The following is an 18,806-nucleotide window of genomic DNA, read 5'->3' as shown; positions in this document are numbered from 1 at the left end:
GAACGGTGTGTAATATGAACGTTGATGCACGAGGGGTGAGGTGCGGGAGGGTGAGAGCGAGCGCGAAAACAAGCCCATAGGATTGGTGAATAGGCGGAGCATGGAGGGGAATGGTAGAAAGGAGGGAGGAGAAGGATGCTGCTTCGCGCGCACGAGAGAGAAAGGAATATTACCGATTACCGCGTGGTCGTGGGTTGCATTGTGTTGCTCTGTATCTATATATGTTGTGTCACGTGCGCAAGCCAGAGAGAGACCGAACCGTATCCAATCATGTGATGCGATGTATATACAGCAAACGCGCAACTTCCCCTCCGCGAATTCCTATTATCATAAATATGTAAAGTTAAACGTTGGCGAAATTTTTGTTCATCGATTGATTGACCAAACGTTTTGACATGCCGATGAGCTTATTTTAGTTTTTTTTTTTTTTAAAGCACGTACGTACAGTCGTTTCGATTCCGCAAAACATGCTTGCAAAACACGACATACAAAATACTGTGCAAAAATGTGGCAACGTCGCGGAACCGCCACCACACCTCTCTCGCAGTGCTTATTTCGCTCACTACGACTGGCATCGAGTACAAATCGTACTACACGACACGTGCGCAAACATCCATGTGCTTGATGTTCATGTATATAGGTATACAGGGACATTCAAAAGGACTCTACCAGCGGTAACTATGGTATGGCGTGTATGTACCTACAGCAACGTATCCCAACCTATAAATCCATCGGCCAAAATTTTTTGAAAATTTATTTTTAAGGCCCGTTACAAAATTGTTCGATTTGGAATAACTTTTCCAGTAGCACGGGCTGCCACTAACAGTGCAATTTTATATGGATAAACAATAATGCGTACTACTGTCACAGCATCGTATACCTTCATTTATCAGTGTAAAACCCTTAGAGCATAATCAAGTGGAGAAGAGAGAGACAATACAAAAATAGTAGTTCATCATGTCTCTTTCTAACGCGCCCTTGCATGTTCAGCTGTATGACCTTCTCCCATGTTTATAGCCAAATGTATGGAGTAGTAGATTAAGGTAAGGTAAGGGAAAGCCCCCTTACTGTAAGCTTTAATCCAAGCTTTGCCCGCTTACCTTAAATATTACAATAATTTCAAATAACATATAGATAGTCTGGTTGACTAAACCTTTTGCTTTAGCGAGGGCATCAGGCTTTCGATTCTCACTGACAATACATTTTTTTTTTTTTTTTTTTTTTTTTTTCGTACTTATTGAATGTAATACAAATAATAGAATAAAAATTAAGAAAAAATTACAGCTTTGAATTATTTTTTTTTTTTTTTCATTTTTCATAAAAATTCGACGGCGATGTAATGCAAAAAAGTAAAGAATGTAATGCAACTGAAGAACTATTAACTCATTATTTACTGACTAATAACGGATAATAATGTACGGACTAGTTTTCACTGATTGGGTAAAGTTCACAAGCTTTTTTGGCTAGATACTGTACCGAATCATTTTTTATATAAAAAAAAAAAAAAAAAAAAAATGGTAGTTTTCGTACCTATTTTTCTTACTCAGTTCATCTCAGCTCATATTCAGTGATTATGATGACATAATTTTTAACAAGCACAAATAATTATTGCAAATTTTTTTTATCAACAGTTTTATTATTGTACTTGAGTTTTTAGTTATATAGACAGTTGATTGGTATTACTTTTTAAATGATAGTTGTATGTATATTTTTTTTATAGTTTATTACAGTAGTAAATAGTGTCTATAATAAAAATATTTTAATTTAATTTAAAGCACATTTTTACGTTTACTTATATTTACTTCCAATTACATTTCTGTCTTGTATCGAATTTAATCATAAAAAATAGAAATTATATAATTTTATTATCAATAATTTCTAATGAAAAAAAATTAAAATGTTTCAACAAGGGAGTATCAACAGTATTGGCTTTTGATCAGGCATCCAATTTTTATCCATGGTAGCCAACGCTGATTTTCAAAACAGGACTACATTGTGCTCACATGAACCCTTAATCGCTAGAAGGGATTAGTTAATCAATTTAGTTTATTAGCGTTTTAATAGTGTTGTATGTATGCCAATATAATACTAAAGAAATTTGACATTGTGTTATATATTTTACATAAGTTTAAGCATAAAATACAATACAACAATGAATATATATATATATATACTTGTTAAGGTTTTCTAAGTAGGGCTAAACATCCAATCAATTGATTACAAAGTAGGTATAGTTCTTATAGGGTCAAAGCCAAATACAATGTTGCCCTCAGAAGATAATTCTTTTTATACTGATCCTCTTATTCCATTGAGTTCAATTTTTTGTTCGAGCAATGGTTGTAGAATTTTTTTTTTTTGAACGCTAATTTAATTTTTTTTTTTTGCAGTAAAAGCTAGCCCCCGATCCCCCACAATAGCTAGAAGAGGATAAAGTGCAGCACAATTTTGCCGTTAGGTAGTAATTTTTTGTATTATTATTTATTATATTCAGTTTTTTGCAGTACAAGGGACTCCGTGCCTCCCACCTACTACCCGAGGCCCCGCCCTTGTACCCCCACCCCCGTCCCTTGGCCCTTTTAAACTCCGCCCCTTTTTCTTCTGGTCCCATATTAATAGCTAGAAAAGGACAATATTACCCTCTAGTATTAATTTTTTTTTAATAAGTACTGATACTCTCATTTGATGAAGTTTAATTTTATTGTTCAGAAACTGATGGCAAATTTTTTTTTTAAGAATGATCATTCAGTAATTGGCACTGAGATAGGTTCCCTTTCTGCCGGCTACTGGATGCCCCGCCCTACTACCCCCACCCCCGAGGCCCCGCCCTTGTACCCCCACCCCCGTCCCTTGGCCCTTTTAAACTCCGCCCCTTTTTCTTCTGGTCCCATATTAATAGCTAGAAAAGGACAATATTACCCTCTAGTATTAATTTTTTTTTAATAAGTACTGATACTCTCATTTGATGAAGTTTAATTTTATTGTTCAGAAACTGATGGCAAATTTTTTTTTTAAGAATGATCATTCAGTAATTGGCACTGAGATAGGTTCCCTTTCTGCCGGCTACTGGATGCCCCGCCCTACTACCCCCACCCCCGAGGCCCCGCCCTTGTACCCCCACCCCCGTCCCTTGGCCCTTTTAAACTCCGCCCCTTTTTCTTCTGGTCCCATATTAATAGCTAGAAAAGGACAATATTACCCTCTAGTATTAATTTTTTTTTAATAAGTACTGATACTCTCATTTCATCAAGTTTAACATTATTGTTCAGAAACTGATGGCAAATTTTTTTTTTAAGAATGATCATTCAGTAATTGGCACTGAGATAGGTTCCCTTTCTGCCGGCTACTGGATGCCCCGCCCTACTACCCCCACCCCCGAGTCCTGGCCCTTTGAAACCCCGCCCCTTTTACCCCCGGTCGCCCACCAATAGCTATAGAAGAGATGTTAGTTTATGTAAGTATTTATTGGCTTTTGTCAAATACATATCGCCATTTACACAGTATGCATAAGTATAATTTATGTAAATTAGAAGATAAACACATGAATAAAAATTAAAATAAATAAATAAAAAATTGTATATAATAGATTTTAAACTCAACGCAACAATACGATTATTCAATTGTAGCTATGTAAGAGGATAGAGTCCAGCACACTAGAGTTTAAGTACTGATACTCTCATTTCATCAAGTTTAATTTTTTTGCTCGGAAAAAGATTGTACATTTTTTTTTTTTTTAAAAGCACGATCACTCAGTTTTTCCGGTTCTTTTATTACATATACGTTTGTTTTATTACATTAGTAGCTCTTTCATTGTTGATAAAACAAGCAAATTATTAAGTAATGGAAGTCTACCCATTAAATGCATTTGGAGTAAAGTAAAGTATAAAGCTTGTATTGAAGTTCATTCGTTTTATAACGTTTGAATTTGCCGCCAGGCAGTAGCACCCGTTTGGCTACGCTGGGCCATCCGATGATCCGACCATCAAGAGAAAGAAAGAGAGAGAACACATCAGTCGTCGGTGGTTAGTGGAAGAGGGAAAACCCGTGCAAAGGCAAAACCACGCGAGGCAACGACAATACGACGGGCGAACGAACACAGACAGGGAGGAAGAGGAAGGTGGCAGCTCGCACACATTTATACGTAATCCCCATTTACACAGTACTCACACACACACACAGTTAGCTCAACTATTTGCTGGGCCTGGGTGAGAAGCGAGAAAGGAGTTCCTCTGCGAGAGAGGATCTGGCTGCCAGCTTGGCTCTTGGCCGGGAAAGAGTGGTAGTGCAGAGAGAACGCGAGAAAGAAAAACAGAGCCTGTGGTGTGTCTGCAGAAGCAGCTTGCTACCTCTGCCTGCGGCGGCTCGCGCGCCCGACACCCGCGACTGCACATATTTTCCTCTCCGGATGCACAGCAGAAAATAATCCTCCGAGGCAGTGAACAATAAAACTTTAAAAAAAAATACCGAAGACAGTTACCTAAAAGTGTAAGTGAAACAGTGTGTGCAGTGTGTGTAAGTGCTCGTGGTTCGTGGTGCCCCAATAGATACCTTCTTATATAGGTACTGCAGCCAGCCCACCGGCCATCGTGCACACGCCAAGCGAATTACTGTAAGTGCTATACATCATCCACCGTCTGGCTTTGTTCATCGCGCATGCTTTTTTTCATTTTTTTCTTTTTCATTTTGGCACACTCAGTCTTACAATACCACACATCAGTCACTGTTTAAATAACTGTTATTCATTAATAATAAGTATAAATAACGAAGTTTCATCAATAGGGGGAGAAAGCACGATAAAAATAGAAATTTTATATCTACGTATGATCTCATTATTTATGTTTTTCTGAATCCATTATTATCGTATACATACACACGTCGGCAATCTTACAAACATGCATTCATCACCTCTCACGCTCACTGGTGCTTTGATTCCTCCCTCCCTTCTCTCGCGTCTCGCGTCACGCGCTTACCTCTCCTCCGACAGCTCCTTTTTCCTCACGTGCGCGAACCAATGGATGTGTGTGTGTGTGTTTGTGTGTATCCACACTTACCCCAACAAAGTTGCCACGACACACACCCATGTATACCTTAACAACAAGAGATCAGCAGCAATACTATAGCGCTGCCCTGCCACGCATTACGCATTACGGATACTTATAGTGTATCAGGGGGCATCAGCAGCACAACGTTGTGTGCAACTACACCTACCACGAGGAAAAGCTCGGGGTAGCTCCGTCTCGCTCTTGCATCTTGGCTCTAGTCGAGCTACTACTGTTTTTTATACCCCGCCCCCTTCTGCCACTCAGCCAACCTCGTGGTGGTTTCGCTCGCTCCGCCGATGTAGCATGGCACAGTAACAGCGGTGGTGGCTGGCAAGCTCCAGCAGGCAGCAGTAAATATAAATCCGGCACATGGTGCAGTGACGTAGTACCACCTATTTATACGCGTAAATATTCGTGTACGTGTAAACGAGCGGCCAAGGAGATAGTGCGGGGCTTCGTATTGCGTCGTTACAAGTATCGTAAGTGCGGGGTTAGTACACTGTACTTCAAAGCCACACCGAATAAAAAAATAAAAAAATAAAAAGTGTACAAGTGACGAGTATGATAGTGTTAGCCGTTAGCAGTAAGTTGTGTTAAAAAAGCGCGCACGCGAGAGAAAAAAACAGCTCCCGTTCGCTGGAGGTGTGACGTACGCTGTTGATTATATCGCGTGTTTTGAGAGTACCCGTGAGTACTTACGGGCTTAAAAAGTGTGTGCACCTACACGTGGGTTGTGTTGTGTGTTGATGACTGCTGGAGTGCAGAATATATCATTTTCTTGTGCTAAGTTCGGGAGCTGTGTGTTTTTGGGGATCTAATTATTGACAATAATTTGACGCCTCCGACAGAAAAATTCAGTTGACGCCACATTACACGTTAATGAAAATGGAGGCTTGCCGTCCGGTACGTTTCTTCGTCGGAGGCGTTGAATTGTTGCGTGTGAATTCTGCTTGCGAGCACTTATGCTTACGTACTCTCCGATGTATACGTTTTTAACGTTCCTCACGTCAAAACAGCGTACACTTGTGGCACGTTGCTGCTTTTTTTTGAATAAGTCGTATCTTTTTTTTTACTATATACATTTTTTTATTTTTCTATTTTTTATTAAAGTGATGATGGGGCATGATTGTCTTGTTGGCAATCCATGACGTGGCAGGACGCCACTCCCCTTTAAATGATTAAAACCCTTAACGGTTATCGATAGCATTATTGCTATCAGTTTATTCGAAAATTTACCAATTAATAATGAGTCATACAATGCAATATCACTCTGATTTTGCCTGTATGACTCATTAGAAAGTATACAGAAAGGGTAGTAATCGTGAATTGCATTATTTTATATCATTAACTGTGTCGCTTAAATATTGATATAGTGTGAAGTGTGTGCGTGCATGATTGCATGAATCGTAGCCATTGTCTGGCTTTCAGACACGTGCTTCGCGACCAATTTTTTTTCTACTTTTTTCCACATTTTACTTTTATTATCAAATTTATATTCCTACTTGGGGGATTATTCTTTCTACAGTTATCATGCGATTTCGAATAGTTTTTATACTTAAATAATTTAAAAAAAAAATTTTACATTGTACGCAATGAAGTCCCATGAAAACGTCTACGGCGGATGGAGTTGATCATGGTTAATTTGTGTATTTTTCATTACAGATCAACGAACAGAAGGTGGCTTGGACGAAATAATTAAAAGCTGCGGTGGCGAGCCAAGCAGTGGATGATCCGGAAGAAGTGCCATTGCGCAAAGTAACCCACGTCGAAAAGTTACCAGCGTATTCGTTGTTGTCGTCGTCGCCGCCGCCATCGCCATCGTGAACGTGCACGTGGCATATTCTTCATCCACGGCGGCGACGACGACGACATTGGGACCAGCCATGAACGCTTCCGTCACGGGAGAGTCGAGGGTACCATCAGGTCTTGACTTGCTAGCCGAAGCGGCTGCTTTCGTCGAGGGTACAAGAGACCTCGGCGGAATCATCAAAAACAGCTCCAATCGTCTTCACAACACCGAGCCACGTAAGTACCATTATGGTTTTTATCATAAATATTGTTTCGTGCTACAAATAAGGTCAAATTTTGTTGATTTTTTGTATTTCATCTTGTTTAAATGACCCACCAACCCCTACCGCCTCAACCCTCCCTCTACATCCCCACCCCTTACCCTTCTCCTACGTCCCGCCCCCCACTCCTAACCCCTACCCCAACGACCCCACTCCGCCTACAGGCCCATTTCTCATACAACTACCCTCAAAAATCTCCACATCCCTAGAAAATGAGGCAAGTGTGTCATTATTCTCTGTAAACATCATTTGATTCGCCCTCTTACATGTTCGATCTTAAATCTTCATGTTTCCCTCGCTCTAAAGAATATGACTAAGCCCAACGTTGACTATTACACAGCATATTGAACCCCTTTCCAAGCAATTCTGGAACTAACAACTCATAAGATCTTAAGTTTATACATACATGCATTTATAATTTGTTTAAATGCAGATTACAAGCGTATAAGTATGTTAAGTAAGAATTTTTTAGTTAGAAAAATATATAAAGATAAAATTGTAACATTCAGCTTTATGGGGATTGAACTGTGCTTATATCAAGTAGATATGTTTGTGTTTTTACCTAAACGTGCCAATTCAAAAGAAAAAAATTTTTTATACGTTTATTGCTAATATTGGGATGAATAAAATTTCGAAAACCGTACTGTCGAAGAACTTTGACAATATTTTTTATTTCTTTGGAACTATCTTATTCATTTTTAACAAAAATATCATCAGATTTTTTTACATCTTGATACTGCAAAATGTAATAGACTGTTTATAATATTTGCTATAAAAAATAATAATAAAAAAGTACGAGAATTCAAAGTTACTCTTGCAATAAATACTTTGTTCGTATTTGTCGTCAGTTATTATTTCAGCCTCGATGATTTACAATGACAATTTTATTATTCTGAGTCGCGTTACATTGCTCTATCTTTCTGATAAAGATAAATTTCAAATTAATATTACCATAGAAATTGCAGTGTTTAACGAAAATTCGGCACAAATAGGCAGTACTTTTTAGTACTTAGATAAGTAATTCGGTACCAGATGAATCATTAAGTGATCTGAAGCACATTACAATTATGTTATCCTTATCTTTTAATGTTAAAATAATATTGGTTACCCTACATTAACATTTTTAACCTACACAAAAGTTCTCGAAAGTGAAAGCGAAGATAGAAAATTGTTAAAAGATAATGGGCTTATGTTGAAAGTGAAATTTATTAATGTGCAATTAATTAATTAAATTTACCACGAACTCTCGTAATAACTTGATGATAAATTTTCATTATATAATTACTATGTATGGTAAAGCCTGTGCAATTTTTATCCGAACACTGATTGATAGGTCTGGCACCGCTTACAAAATACTTGATAACTTTTTATAAAATAGCGATTGACGTATAAGACAGGGTTTTCCCTGGACCATGAATAATGGCCCAAAAAGTCTTAACTTATAAATTACGTTATAACTTACTCGATCTTTAGCAGAACTCGAGTAGTTTAGTTGATGCAAAAACGTTGTACTTACACATATTTCCCATTATCTATGTTTATTAAACAACAGTACAACTATATTTGTTTTTAATTAAAGGATTCAATAGAGTTACAAAAGTGATTATATAATTTCTTCCAATAGTTTACTATTTTTGCATCAACGGTTACAAACTGTATTAGGTCGGTTTAATTTACATTCAAAGTAAGTAGATTGATTTGCAATTGTATTTGTTGTGCTACTAAAATTTTATACGATAATTGTTGAATTAATAAGGGTCAATTAATGCAACGCACATAGATTTTTTATTTTATTTTTTTGATTGAGATCTTTCTGACTTACAAAACCCTTTTTCGTGCCTCGAAATATTTTTTCTTCATCGAAAAATTGACATCATGCACACATGTGAGAACGGGTGATACACTATTTTAATACCATTTCCCTTTACGTATATGTTTTTTCTAGACCCTTGTGGAATACAATTTTTCGTACATAATTTGTTATTAAAATTAATTCCTTTTTATGTAATTCTTTTCGTGCAAGGAAACGACATTATATTATTATTTACGAAATATTTTATTTTGGAATTGGTTAATTTTTTTTATTTTTTTTTTTTTTATTATACTATACTTAGTTGCAAACTATATGACACTTTTTTGTGGGTTTCACAATCATCAGTTACACACATTATTTTAATAAGCCTATCCATAACTCGTGGGAGTAAGTAATATAATAGTCGCATAAATGTTGACAGACTCTAAAAGGGAATGCGACTACTTTTTTTTTTCTTTTCCTCCTCTCCCTATTTTTATTACCTTGTTACACAAACGAGATGTCCATTTTCCGTGTAGTCGATAGGGTTGTGAAAATTTCACCCTCGTCAAATAAACTTTGTTCGTGCATCGATCGCGCGTGATTAATAAAATCAATGGGAGGGGAAAAAAATAGTGTAAATTATATAGTCAGTCCTATCTTGGCAGAAACTTCATTCTTTGTTTCTTCCGAGCTGCCTCTCCCCCTCTCTTATGTTTCGCTTGAAACTTCTGTGCAATACACACACACACACACACACACACACACACACACACACACACACACACACACACACATATATATATATATATATATATATATATATATATATATATATATACATGTGTGCGCGCGCGCGTATAATATATATATATATATATATATATATATATATATATATATATATATATATATATATATATATATATTATACGTATATTATACGCATGCGCATATATATATATATATATATATATATATATATATATATATATATATATATATATATATATATATATATATATAGATACACACAAGAGTGGCCGGAGGGATGGGAGGAGTACATGCAGTACTTGCAGGAAGCAGAGCGCGCACACACACACACACACACACACACACACACACACACACAGGAAAGAGAAAAGGACTCGAAAGAGAGAGTCAAGAGAAGGAGAGCACAGGAACGATGAAGAGTTCATGGAAGAAGAGGGAGAGCATGCATCAGGTATAAGGTAAAACGCCCAATACTTGGACAGATTTTTCGAAACTAATTTTAACGCTCATATTCCGAAGTTAATGTGCAATACTTCCATATTTTTTAAATAATTACTTGTAATTAGGATGCCTTAGGATTATATAACACACAAAAAATGTTTTAAAATAGCTCTTAAATAATAGTTATCGTACATTTTAAAACATGTCAACTTATCGGAGTAGTTGGACAATCATTCTCGACTGTCGTAGTAGTTGGACAACCTTGAAAACCAAAAGTTGGACAATGCTGCAGTACTTGGACAAGTTGGAAAGCAGTACTTGGACAATACTAACTTAAACGATTTTACAGTTGTATAAATTACGATAAGGCACAAGTACTTATTAAAACTAAAGTATGTATTTAGATAAATACCTTATAACGAAAAAATGTTAACGAAGGGGATAAATAATAACAAATTTATTACGTAAAATTCGTAAGTAAAATTATTAATCTTTTTTCCAAAAATAATTTATTAAATGCAAGATAAATCCCTCAGGGTGCATTTTGATTTTCAACATTTTCAATTGTGAGGAATCGCACTTCTCCTTCTTGATTTGAATTTTCTTTAGAAGGAACTGCATCTCTTCAATAGCAAACGAATTATCCAACTCAATTAAGCTCTCACCTCGGTACTCAGTTTTTTCAATTATTCTATCAGTGAGATAGTGTAAAACCAATTTTACTGTTTTTTTTTTAATTTTGTTATTTAAGATTTATTTTTAATAAGACTATAATTTTTCTTACTTTTCTTTTTTGTTTTTGTTGTATGACCTCCACTTTTGTTCTTTTTCATTATTTTATATTTTTTTAAAAACATTTTTCCTCTTTTCAGAACCCATACTTCATCTGTATTTACAGTGAATTGGAGGTTAACTTTTAAAAATGTTGAAAAAACAATTTTCTTAAAGCGGTGCACCCCTTAACAACAAAACTGATTAGTAAAGTGTTTTTTTTCTACAAAGTACTTCACTTTTTATACACTTTTGTTTAAAAAATTCGCATAAAAGATTAACTACGTTAAAAGGTAAACAACTTTGATTGTATGTCCATGTACTGGCTACGACGTTTTTGTGCCTATGACCTGAAGTTGGACAAGAGCTCCACGTCTGTCCAACTACTACGAAATCGTGAGGTGTACTTGGACAGCTAATTTTACATTATAAAAATTTTTTTTGTCCACGATTACATTAGAAATATTGTTAATTAATGTAAAAGTTGTAAAATAATACCATACAGCATTTATACAAATGCATTGGATTAATTTTAACGAGCATTACCTATTATCAAAATCATAGAAAACGGAGAAAAATTATCGCAGTCTTATGGCGCCTACGGTGAAATTTAGAATCATTCGCATGTATTAAATGTTGCTGAAATTTTTTTAAAAATTCAAGTATATCATCAATAATAATCATAGCAATATTAATCTATTACGTTTTTTAAAATATCTCTTTTTTATTTGCTACAATGACTGATTTTCCACTGTCCAAGTATCGGTCTGAATTTCAGTTTTGTCCAAGTATTGGGCGTTTTACCTTAGGGGCAAACTGCAGAATCTTTCTCTCTCCTGGTGCACGTGAGCTGTGCATAAAACCTGCAGGAGAAAAGGAGGAGAGAGCGTGTATAGGTAGAGAGAAAGAGATTATCTCGTGAAGTAGACGTTGCGTTGCAACAACCGAGCCGAGCCGGGAGTCACGATTCTTTCTTCATCTCTTTTCCTCTTACGGGGGCGAGGGTGAGCAAGTTATGCCAACGCAGAAAGGACCCTATACATATATATATACACGTATTTCACCGGCTACTCTGTTCTCTTTTGCCAAGGGATACGTGTGTGTATACATATAACATATGGAGAGGACGATGCATCCATGTGCGTCTCCTTGTAACAGCCTCTGTCTGTATACATGTCTACTCCCTTTGTAAGTACACTCTATATATATAAACGTAACACAGCTGTGCCCCGTTCCGGTGTTATGTACCTACAGCGTGTGTGTGTGTATGCGTGCGCGCGCGCGAACGAGGAAAGGCTTTAAGATTGATCTTGAAGATACAGCGATGCTGCCGGTGCCGAGGGGAGCCCAAGGCGTCCCGTCGTCTATTGTTTTATCGTTGTTGCTGTTTTTTTTTTTTTTTTTTTTTTTTTTTTTGACCCCTGCACGGATGTTTCGGTAATAAAATTTAAATGGCAGATAAGATGGTTGCGCAAGATTATTATTTAATTTCAGGAATAGTCTCGGTAAAATTTTAATTTATCAAAGGAGTTTTTATTCGCAATGTCGACGTCTCATGCATGCTGCTATATACGTAATTACGTATCCGTACAGCAAATACCTGGATATACCCATACATTTTGGCCATTCGAAATATACGTGGTGTATATAAACGGCTACACGGAGACACAATATCAACAAAAGCCGAGTGCACCTACCGGTCAATGACTCGCAGCGTGCGCATGAACTTCTGGTGCAACAACACGGACTCGACATCGGCCAGTTTGCAGCTTCTCCGCTGCATGAAGATATCCTCTTGTCGGTGGCGCCTGTACCTGCGAACCTATACATATTATCAGGCCTCAGCGACTGGGCCTTTCCTATTCTCACCTTGCGTGTCTCTGTGCCCACCCACACACGCATGCTGCTTCTGCATGTTCACTCTCAAAACTTTACGTTCACGTGTTGTTACTCCTTCGTTCGCTCTAGATTCGCTCTCCTTCATCTCTCTCTTTTGTCACTGCTTCTCGAGCGTATTGTATATGTATACCTAATGTATACAACGCGTGCGAAATTTATATACGTGCGTCATGGAAAATACTGGGGAAAAAATTTTTTCGTCCCGGAAATCTTACACGATTGGCTGGCTTATATACGAATCTTACACAATTTACCTGAATAAGGTTATCGCGTCTCTTACTATTTTTGGACCTGAAAATGTTAACAGCGTTACAGGCTCCGTTGTTAAAAAAAAAAAAAATTTCTTGCTTTCCCTTCGTGACAAGAGTTTTGTTCTGTTGAGAACAATTGATCCACGTACGAGTATCTAAATGTTGAAGATTGCAGGGGAGCTTAAAAAATCGATCGTCAGCTTTTGTTTTGCGTCAAAAAAAAAAAAAAAAAAAGAAAAAGAAAAGAAAACAATAAGGTGATGTAAGTAGTAAAAGTCGCATCGAGTGGTGTAGCGAGAGGTAAAAAGACGCAGTGAAAAAAATTTTTAATAAGGACCAATATCTTTTGAAACTATTTACTCGCCAATGTTTGTAATTTCTTTATTCGTTATATTTCATGTTGCATCTAGCGGATTTCTTGCTTTTTTAACAAATTTTATCTTGAACCCTTGAAGAGCATCTTTGGCTGCTCCAGATTGCACCTCGTTTTCAAATTCCATAAATGCGATGTCGTGCCTATTTGGAACCAATCGCACTTCCTTGAAACCAGGGAAGCTAATTCTTATTTCATCTCACATCAGTTGTTGAATGCAACTGTTTCAATGAATAAATACCTACTTGTTTACCTTCTTTATCTGATTTATACGTATCGCTAATCATTAAAAACATAGTATTACTAGTTCACTCATTTGTGATTAAAACATTTCATTGCAAAAATTTGTACAAGGCGGAATATTATAAGCGACATAATTGAGACTTGCCATTTTTTTTTTCGTGTAATTTAGTCTCATTAAAATTAATCTTATATATTATTTTTAAAAGCTAAGTTACATGGTACATTTACTTCTTGGCGAATAATATCTTCATTGCGTGAGACGGCGTTATCTTGAACCCTTGAAGAGCATCTTTGGCTGCTCCAGATTGCACCTCGTTTTCAAATTCCACAAATGCGATGTCGTGCCTATTTGGAACCAATCGCACTTCCTTGAAACCAGGGAATTGGTTAAATAGCATCGACAGCATCATTTCGTTGGTTTCGTCCGGTAGGTTGGTGAGGAACAAAATTTGGTTTGGAGGTTGCTCCGGCACAGCTGCATTCGTCATGCCCATTTGAGGTAGGGCTCCTGGAGCATAGCCCATTTGCTGTTGTTTGGCCTGTTCTTTGGCCCTCTTCTTGGCTCTCTTTGCCTCTTCATCAGCTGCTGGCACCACTCTCTTGGATTTTTTGGGCCTCTCCGAAAATGTGCCCTTTAGTTTGGCAATGATGTCACTGTCCGTTTTAGCATAATTTATTCGCTGAAAGTAAAAATTGAATTACGACCAATTGTTGTTTTATACTAGAATGTAAATGAAAAAAAATGACTTACCATGGGCTTGTCATAAAATGGAAATCCTTGCATAGCTCTCAAAGCATTTGTAGCAGAGTTGATTTCCTTGAATATGACAAAAGCCTGTCCTCGCATCTTCAAACTTTTTAAAGCCACAATGTCCAAGATTTGCCCAAATTGTGAAAATATGGCATACAAGGATTTTTTCAACTCCTCTTTTTTGATTTTTTCATTTAGATTATTAATGTAAATGGTGTTGTTTGGCCGAATGTCGATCGTCATCTGAAAATTTTTTTGAGGTTGTGGTTGTCAATTAGATGTGAACCACAATGTTAGTATGTATTTTGGAATCAATTTTCCAAAACAAAAAAATAAATCAGTTGAGTAAAAATCAGCTTTCTAGGTTTGAAATACAACAAGAGTGTTAACAAACTTTTAGAGATGTAAAAGAAGAGCTAGAGTACTCTTATGTGTGCATTCCACGAGTAATAACCCAATAATGACTTACCATGGGCTTGTCGTAAAATGGGAAATTCCGAGGGATGGATGGCTGTCCACGGGATTCAAAAGATTTGAATCTTTATTTGAATCTCTGTTGAATCTTGTATCATTTTTGAATCTCTAATAAAATTAATGTGAAATTGACCTACGATATATAATAAAATGGTATAATTGTATTAAAAAAATTTCAAGATATTGATGTTTAAACATCGTTTTGATAATAATTGGATCCCACATCATATATATTATACAAGTTTGTTTTGTATGCCTTTGTAATAGGCACCATTACTTATTTAAAATAACACATGGTTGGTTATATCGGAGTACTTTCATCTCAATTATTAATGTACACACGTTTGTTATTGTTATTAATGTGATGAATAATATTGATAAATATAATTCAATTAGAACGTATATCACATGACACAAACATCGACAGGTGTAAAAATACTAATTAAGGTAGCTCCCTTGCGAAATCCTACGGAATGAAGTATGTTTCATTCAATAGATTTTAATCCACTGAATCCAATGGTGTCCTTGTTTATACCACAAGTGGAGCCAAATCTCGAGATATTTTAGCTTAAAGTTGAATATTTTAACACGAGCTCAAATGGCAGAGCATAAAAATATCAGCTTTACAGGCATTTCCCAACACACAATAAAAAATCTGAGCAGACAAATTATGATGTACTTGTAGAAAAATCCCTGTTCTTCTCAATCCTGTCATGTAAAATGCTGGTAATGAGGCATTTTTCAAAGATATTTGCCAAGGAAAATGTAAAAATCAGCTTCATGGTTATAAATGACTGTAGCAGAATACGAACACTGATGTACGTATATACGTATACATACACAAGTGAAACTCACCTACTTAACTAGAGCAGTAGACAAGGGAGCTACCTTAATAAAGAAACCATATTTACCTTGATTTTTACATCAATTCAGTTCCCTTCATTTCATGAAATGATCAAATAATTCTTGTTTTCAATAAAACTGAACATTCATATGAATCTAATCACGGCTCATCGAAATAATCTTTTTTTCTCAGCGTGTTATACCCATACATTTACCAGCATTTTTCTACAAGATTTTTCTAGTCTAAAAAAAATGCAAACATTTACATTTAAACAACGGCTGTCTTTAAAAAAAAATCATTGGCGATTTAAAAAAGATTCAAAAGGTATTCAAATGAAATTCAATTGCGATTCAACTACCAATCAATGGAGATTTGAATCTTGAATCTATAAGACTACAGATAACGGCCCCATTCACTCGAACTGTTACTCGAAGCGGTACTAAAGATTCAGGGATTATGAGTAATTTTATTAAATATCCAAGTTAAATTACAACTAAGCAACATTGATAGTAGGCAATATGCTTTTTTTACTATGAAACTACTCATTTATAACTGTAAATGTGACATTTTTATTTGGCGTGATCAATAAATGTCAATGAATTTAAAAATAGACTTTCATATCAAATCAGCCAAATGAAGTTTTTTTTACTACTGCATTCCAATGCATATACCGATGCAAGTGGTAAAATATTTTGAATCTAAAAATTGAGGTTCAGAGATTTACGTTTAAACAACGGCTGTCTTTGAAAAAAATTTATTGGCGATACAAAAAAGATTCAAAAGGTATTCAAATGAAATTCAATTGCGATTCAACTACCATTCAGTGGAGATTTGAATCTTGAATCTATAAGACTACAGATAACGGCCCCATTCACTCGAACTGTTACTCGAAGCGGTACTAAAGATTCAGGCATTATGAGTAATTTTATTAAATATCCAAGTTAAATTACAACTAAGCAACATTGATAGTAGGCAATATGCTTTTTTTACTATGAAACTACTCATTTATAACTGTTAATGTGACATTTTTATTTGGCGTGATGAATAAATGTCAATGAATTTAAAAATAGACTTTCATATCAAATCAGCTAAATGAAGTTTTTTTTACTACTGCATTCCAATGCATATACCGATGCAAGTGGTAAAATATTTTGAATCTAAAAATTGAGGTTCAGAGATTTACGTTTAAACAACGGCTGTCTTTGAAAAAAATTCATTGGCGATACAAAAAAGATTCAAAAGGTATTCAAATGAAATTCAATGGCGATTCAACCATAATTTAATGGTAATTTGAATTTTGAATCTGAAGCATTTTATACGTCCTGTTGTGGGTAATGCAAATATACTATCATACGTGTAATTAGACAATTTCTTAATGTATTAAATTTAGAAGCCTTATTAACAAATCGTATTTATAGTATCAGTAGTATTTTATATGATCAAATCGTAATGATACTAGTTGAAACTTTACATTCATATTAATTCAGCCACATTAAATCTTTTTTGAAGCGCACAACTCAAGTGCATCTATCGATATGATGTGATAAGATATTTCTAAGTAAAAAAAATTTCAAAGTTTTTCGATGGTTAAACGTTTGATATTCAAAAAGTTTCACTTACGATTCAAAAGGTATTTACGTAAGATCTCGATCAAAATTCTGCTGTGAGTTACAAAAACTGTAGGTGGCTATTTATTCTGCGATGAAATTATTTAAGGAGTTGAAACATCCGGTGAAGACAGTAACTTTCATCCCAGAATAAAAGTTTGAAAAATCGCCATAACATTTGTTTGAGTTGCAATCGTTTTTGAAAAAGTTTTATTCACGATTCAAAAGAGATTCAAATAAATTTGGCGAGTAAGCGGTGGTGATACGGAGCCTAACATATTTTTTGTGAATTTATTAGTAAAATAAGCTTTTACGCTAGTGAGCATCGGCGACAAGGAATCATACAGTTGTTTAGTATATTTATTCAAAAATCTCCTAAGAGATTAATTTTGTAAATAAATTCCCTAAAAACCAGTTAGGTTTCTAATCCCTAAAGGCTACTCGCCTCAAAGATTATTTTTTAATTTGATTCCCAAATCAACAGTTGACGTTTAAATCGCCGATGCCTACTCGCCTGAAAGATTGAAAAAAAAAAAAAAATTCCCAAATAAACTGTTGGGTTTCTAATCGCCGATGCTTATTCGTTTAAAAGATTATTTTATTAATAAATCTAGTGAAAAACAGTTGGGTTTCTTATCGCCGATGCTTACTCTTTCAAAACATTATTTTATTAATAAATCCAGTGAAAAACAATTGGGTTTCTAATCGCCGATGCCTACTCGCCTCAAAGATTATTTTTTAATTTAATTCCCAAATAAACAGTTGACGTTGTAATCGCTGAAGCTTACTTGTTTAAAAGATTATTTTATTAATAAATCCAGTGAAAAACAATTGGGTTTCTAATCGCCGATGCTTATTCGTTTAAAAGATTATTTTATTAATTAATCCAGTGAAAAACAGTTGGGTTTCTAATCGCCGATGCTCACTCGCCTCAAAAATTATTTTTTTAATTAATTGTCAAATAATTAGTTGGGTTTCTAATCGCCGATGCTTACTCGTTTAAAAGATTATTTTATAAATAAATCCAGTGAAAAAAAATTGGGTTTCTAATTGCCTATGCTTACTCGCCTCTAAAATTATTTTAATATCTAATCTCGTTTGGACATACTTTAGCGATTTTTATCCTTAAAAATTACACCAAACCAAAAAAATATGATATAAATATAATCAAAGAGTCTCTATAACGCATCTTTGCAATTGATAAAAATTCTTTTAATTATTTTAACGTAAAATTGTTTCATACCATGTTCACGTTCGTACGTGACTATAAGCAATAACTTAACACATAATTTATACGTATGTACGAGGTTGTAAGGTTTGACAAAAAGTGTACATGGAATGTATGATACGTACAATGAATGAAACGAAAGTTCAGTGCTAACGAAAAATAACAGTCAGAACAACGAAAGAATTTTTTTTCCTGCGATTCGTATATATACGTATGCACGCGTCGTAAAATCGATGCGGTAATTAAAAAT

The 18,806-nt window shown here is 35.3% G+C and overlaps 1 protein-coding gene and 1 pseudogene across 4 annotated transcripts in view; one reads left to right on the top strand and one right to left on the bottom strand.

Annotated features, from left to right (window-relative positions):
- Positions 1-4,179: 4,179 nt before the first annotated feature.
- Positions 4,180-18,806, top strand: part of LOC106635904 (uncharacterized) — a 61,441-nt gene continuing 46,814 nt past the window's right edge. The window contains exons 1-2 of one of the 3 annotated variants that reach the window (XM_089589325.1): positions 4,180-4,606; positions 6,702-7,064. In XM_089589325.1, coding sequence (XP_089445451.1) covers positions 6,923-7,064 — 142 coding nt within the window. In that variant the 5' untranslated portion in view covers positions 4,180-4,606; positions 6,702-6,922. Of the gene's footprint in view, positions 4,607-5,466; positions 5,530-6,701; positions 7,065-18,806 lie in introns of those variants that run through there. The other 2 variants (XM_089589327.1, XM_089589326.1) reach the window with 2 other exon arrangements.
- On the bottom strand, positions 13,692-15,941 carry LOC106645407 (U1 small nuclear ribonucleoprotein A pseudogene; annotated as a pseudogene). Its single transcript, XR_016292878.1, has 3 exons — positions 15,936-15,941; positions 14,404-14,646; positions 13,692-14,332 (listed from the first exon to the last, which is right to left on the bottom strand). The product of XR_016292878.1 is annotated as a U1 small nuclear ribonucleoprotein A pseudogene (transcript).

The sequence above is a fragment of the Copidosoma floridanum genome, unplaced genomic scaffold, assembly GCF_036245765.1.
Source record: "Copidosoma floridanum isolate Cflo_tuat_1 unplaced genomic scaffold, Cflo_Japanese_pri ptg000009l, whole genome shotgun sequence".
NCBI classification, from domain to species: domain Eukaryota; kingdom Metazoa; phylum Arthropoda; class Insecta; order Hymenoptera; family Encyrtidae; genus Copidosoma; species Copidosoma floridanum.
The sequence above is the reverse complement of the archived record's forward strand: the minus strand, read 5'-3'. Positions and strand labels throughout refer to the sequence as shown.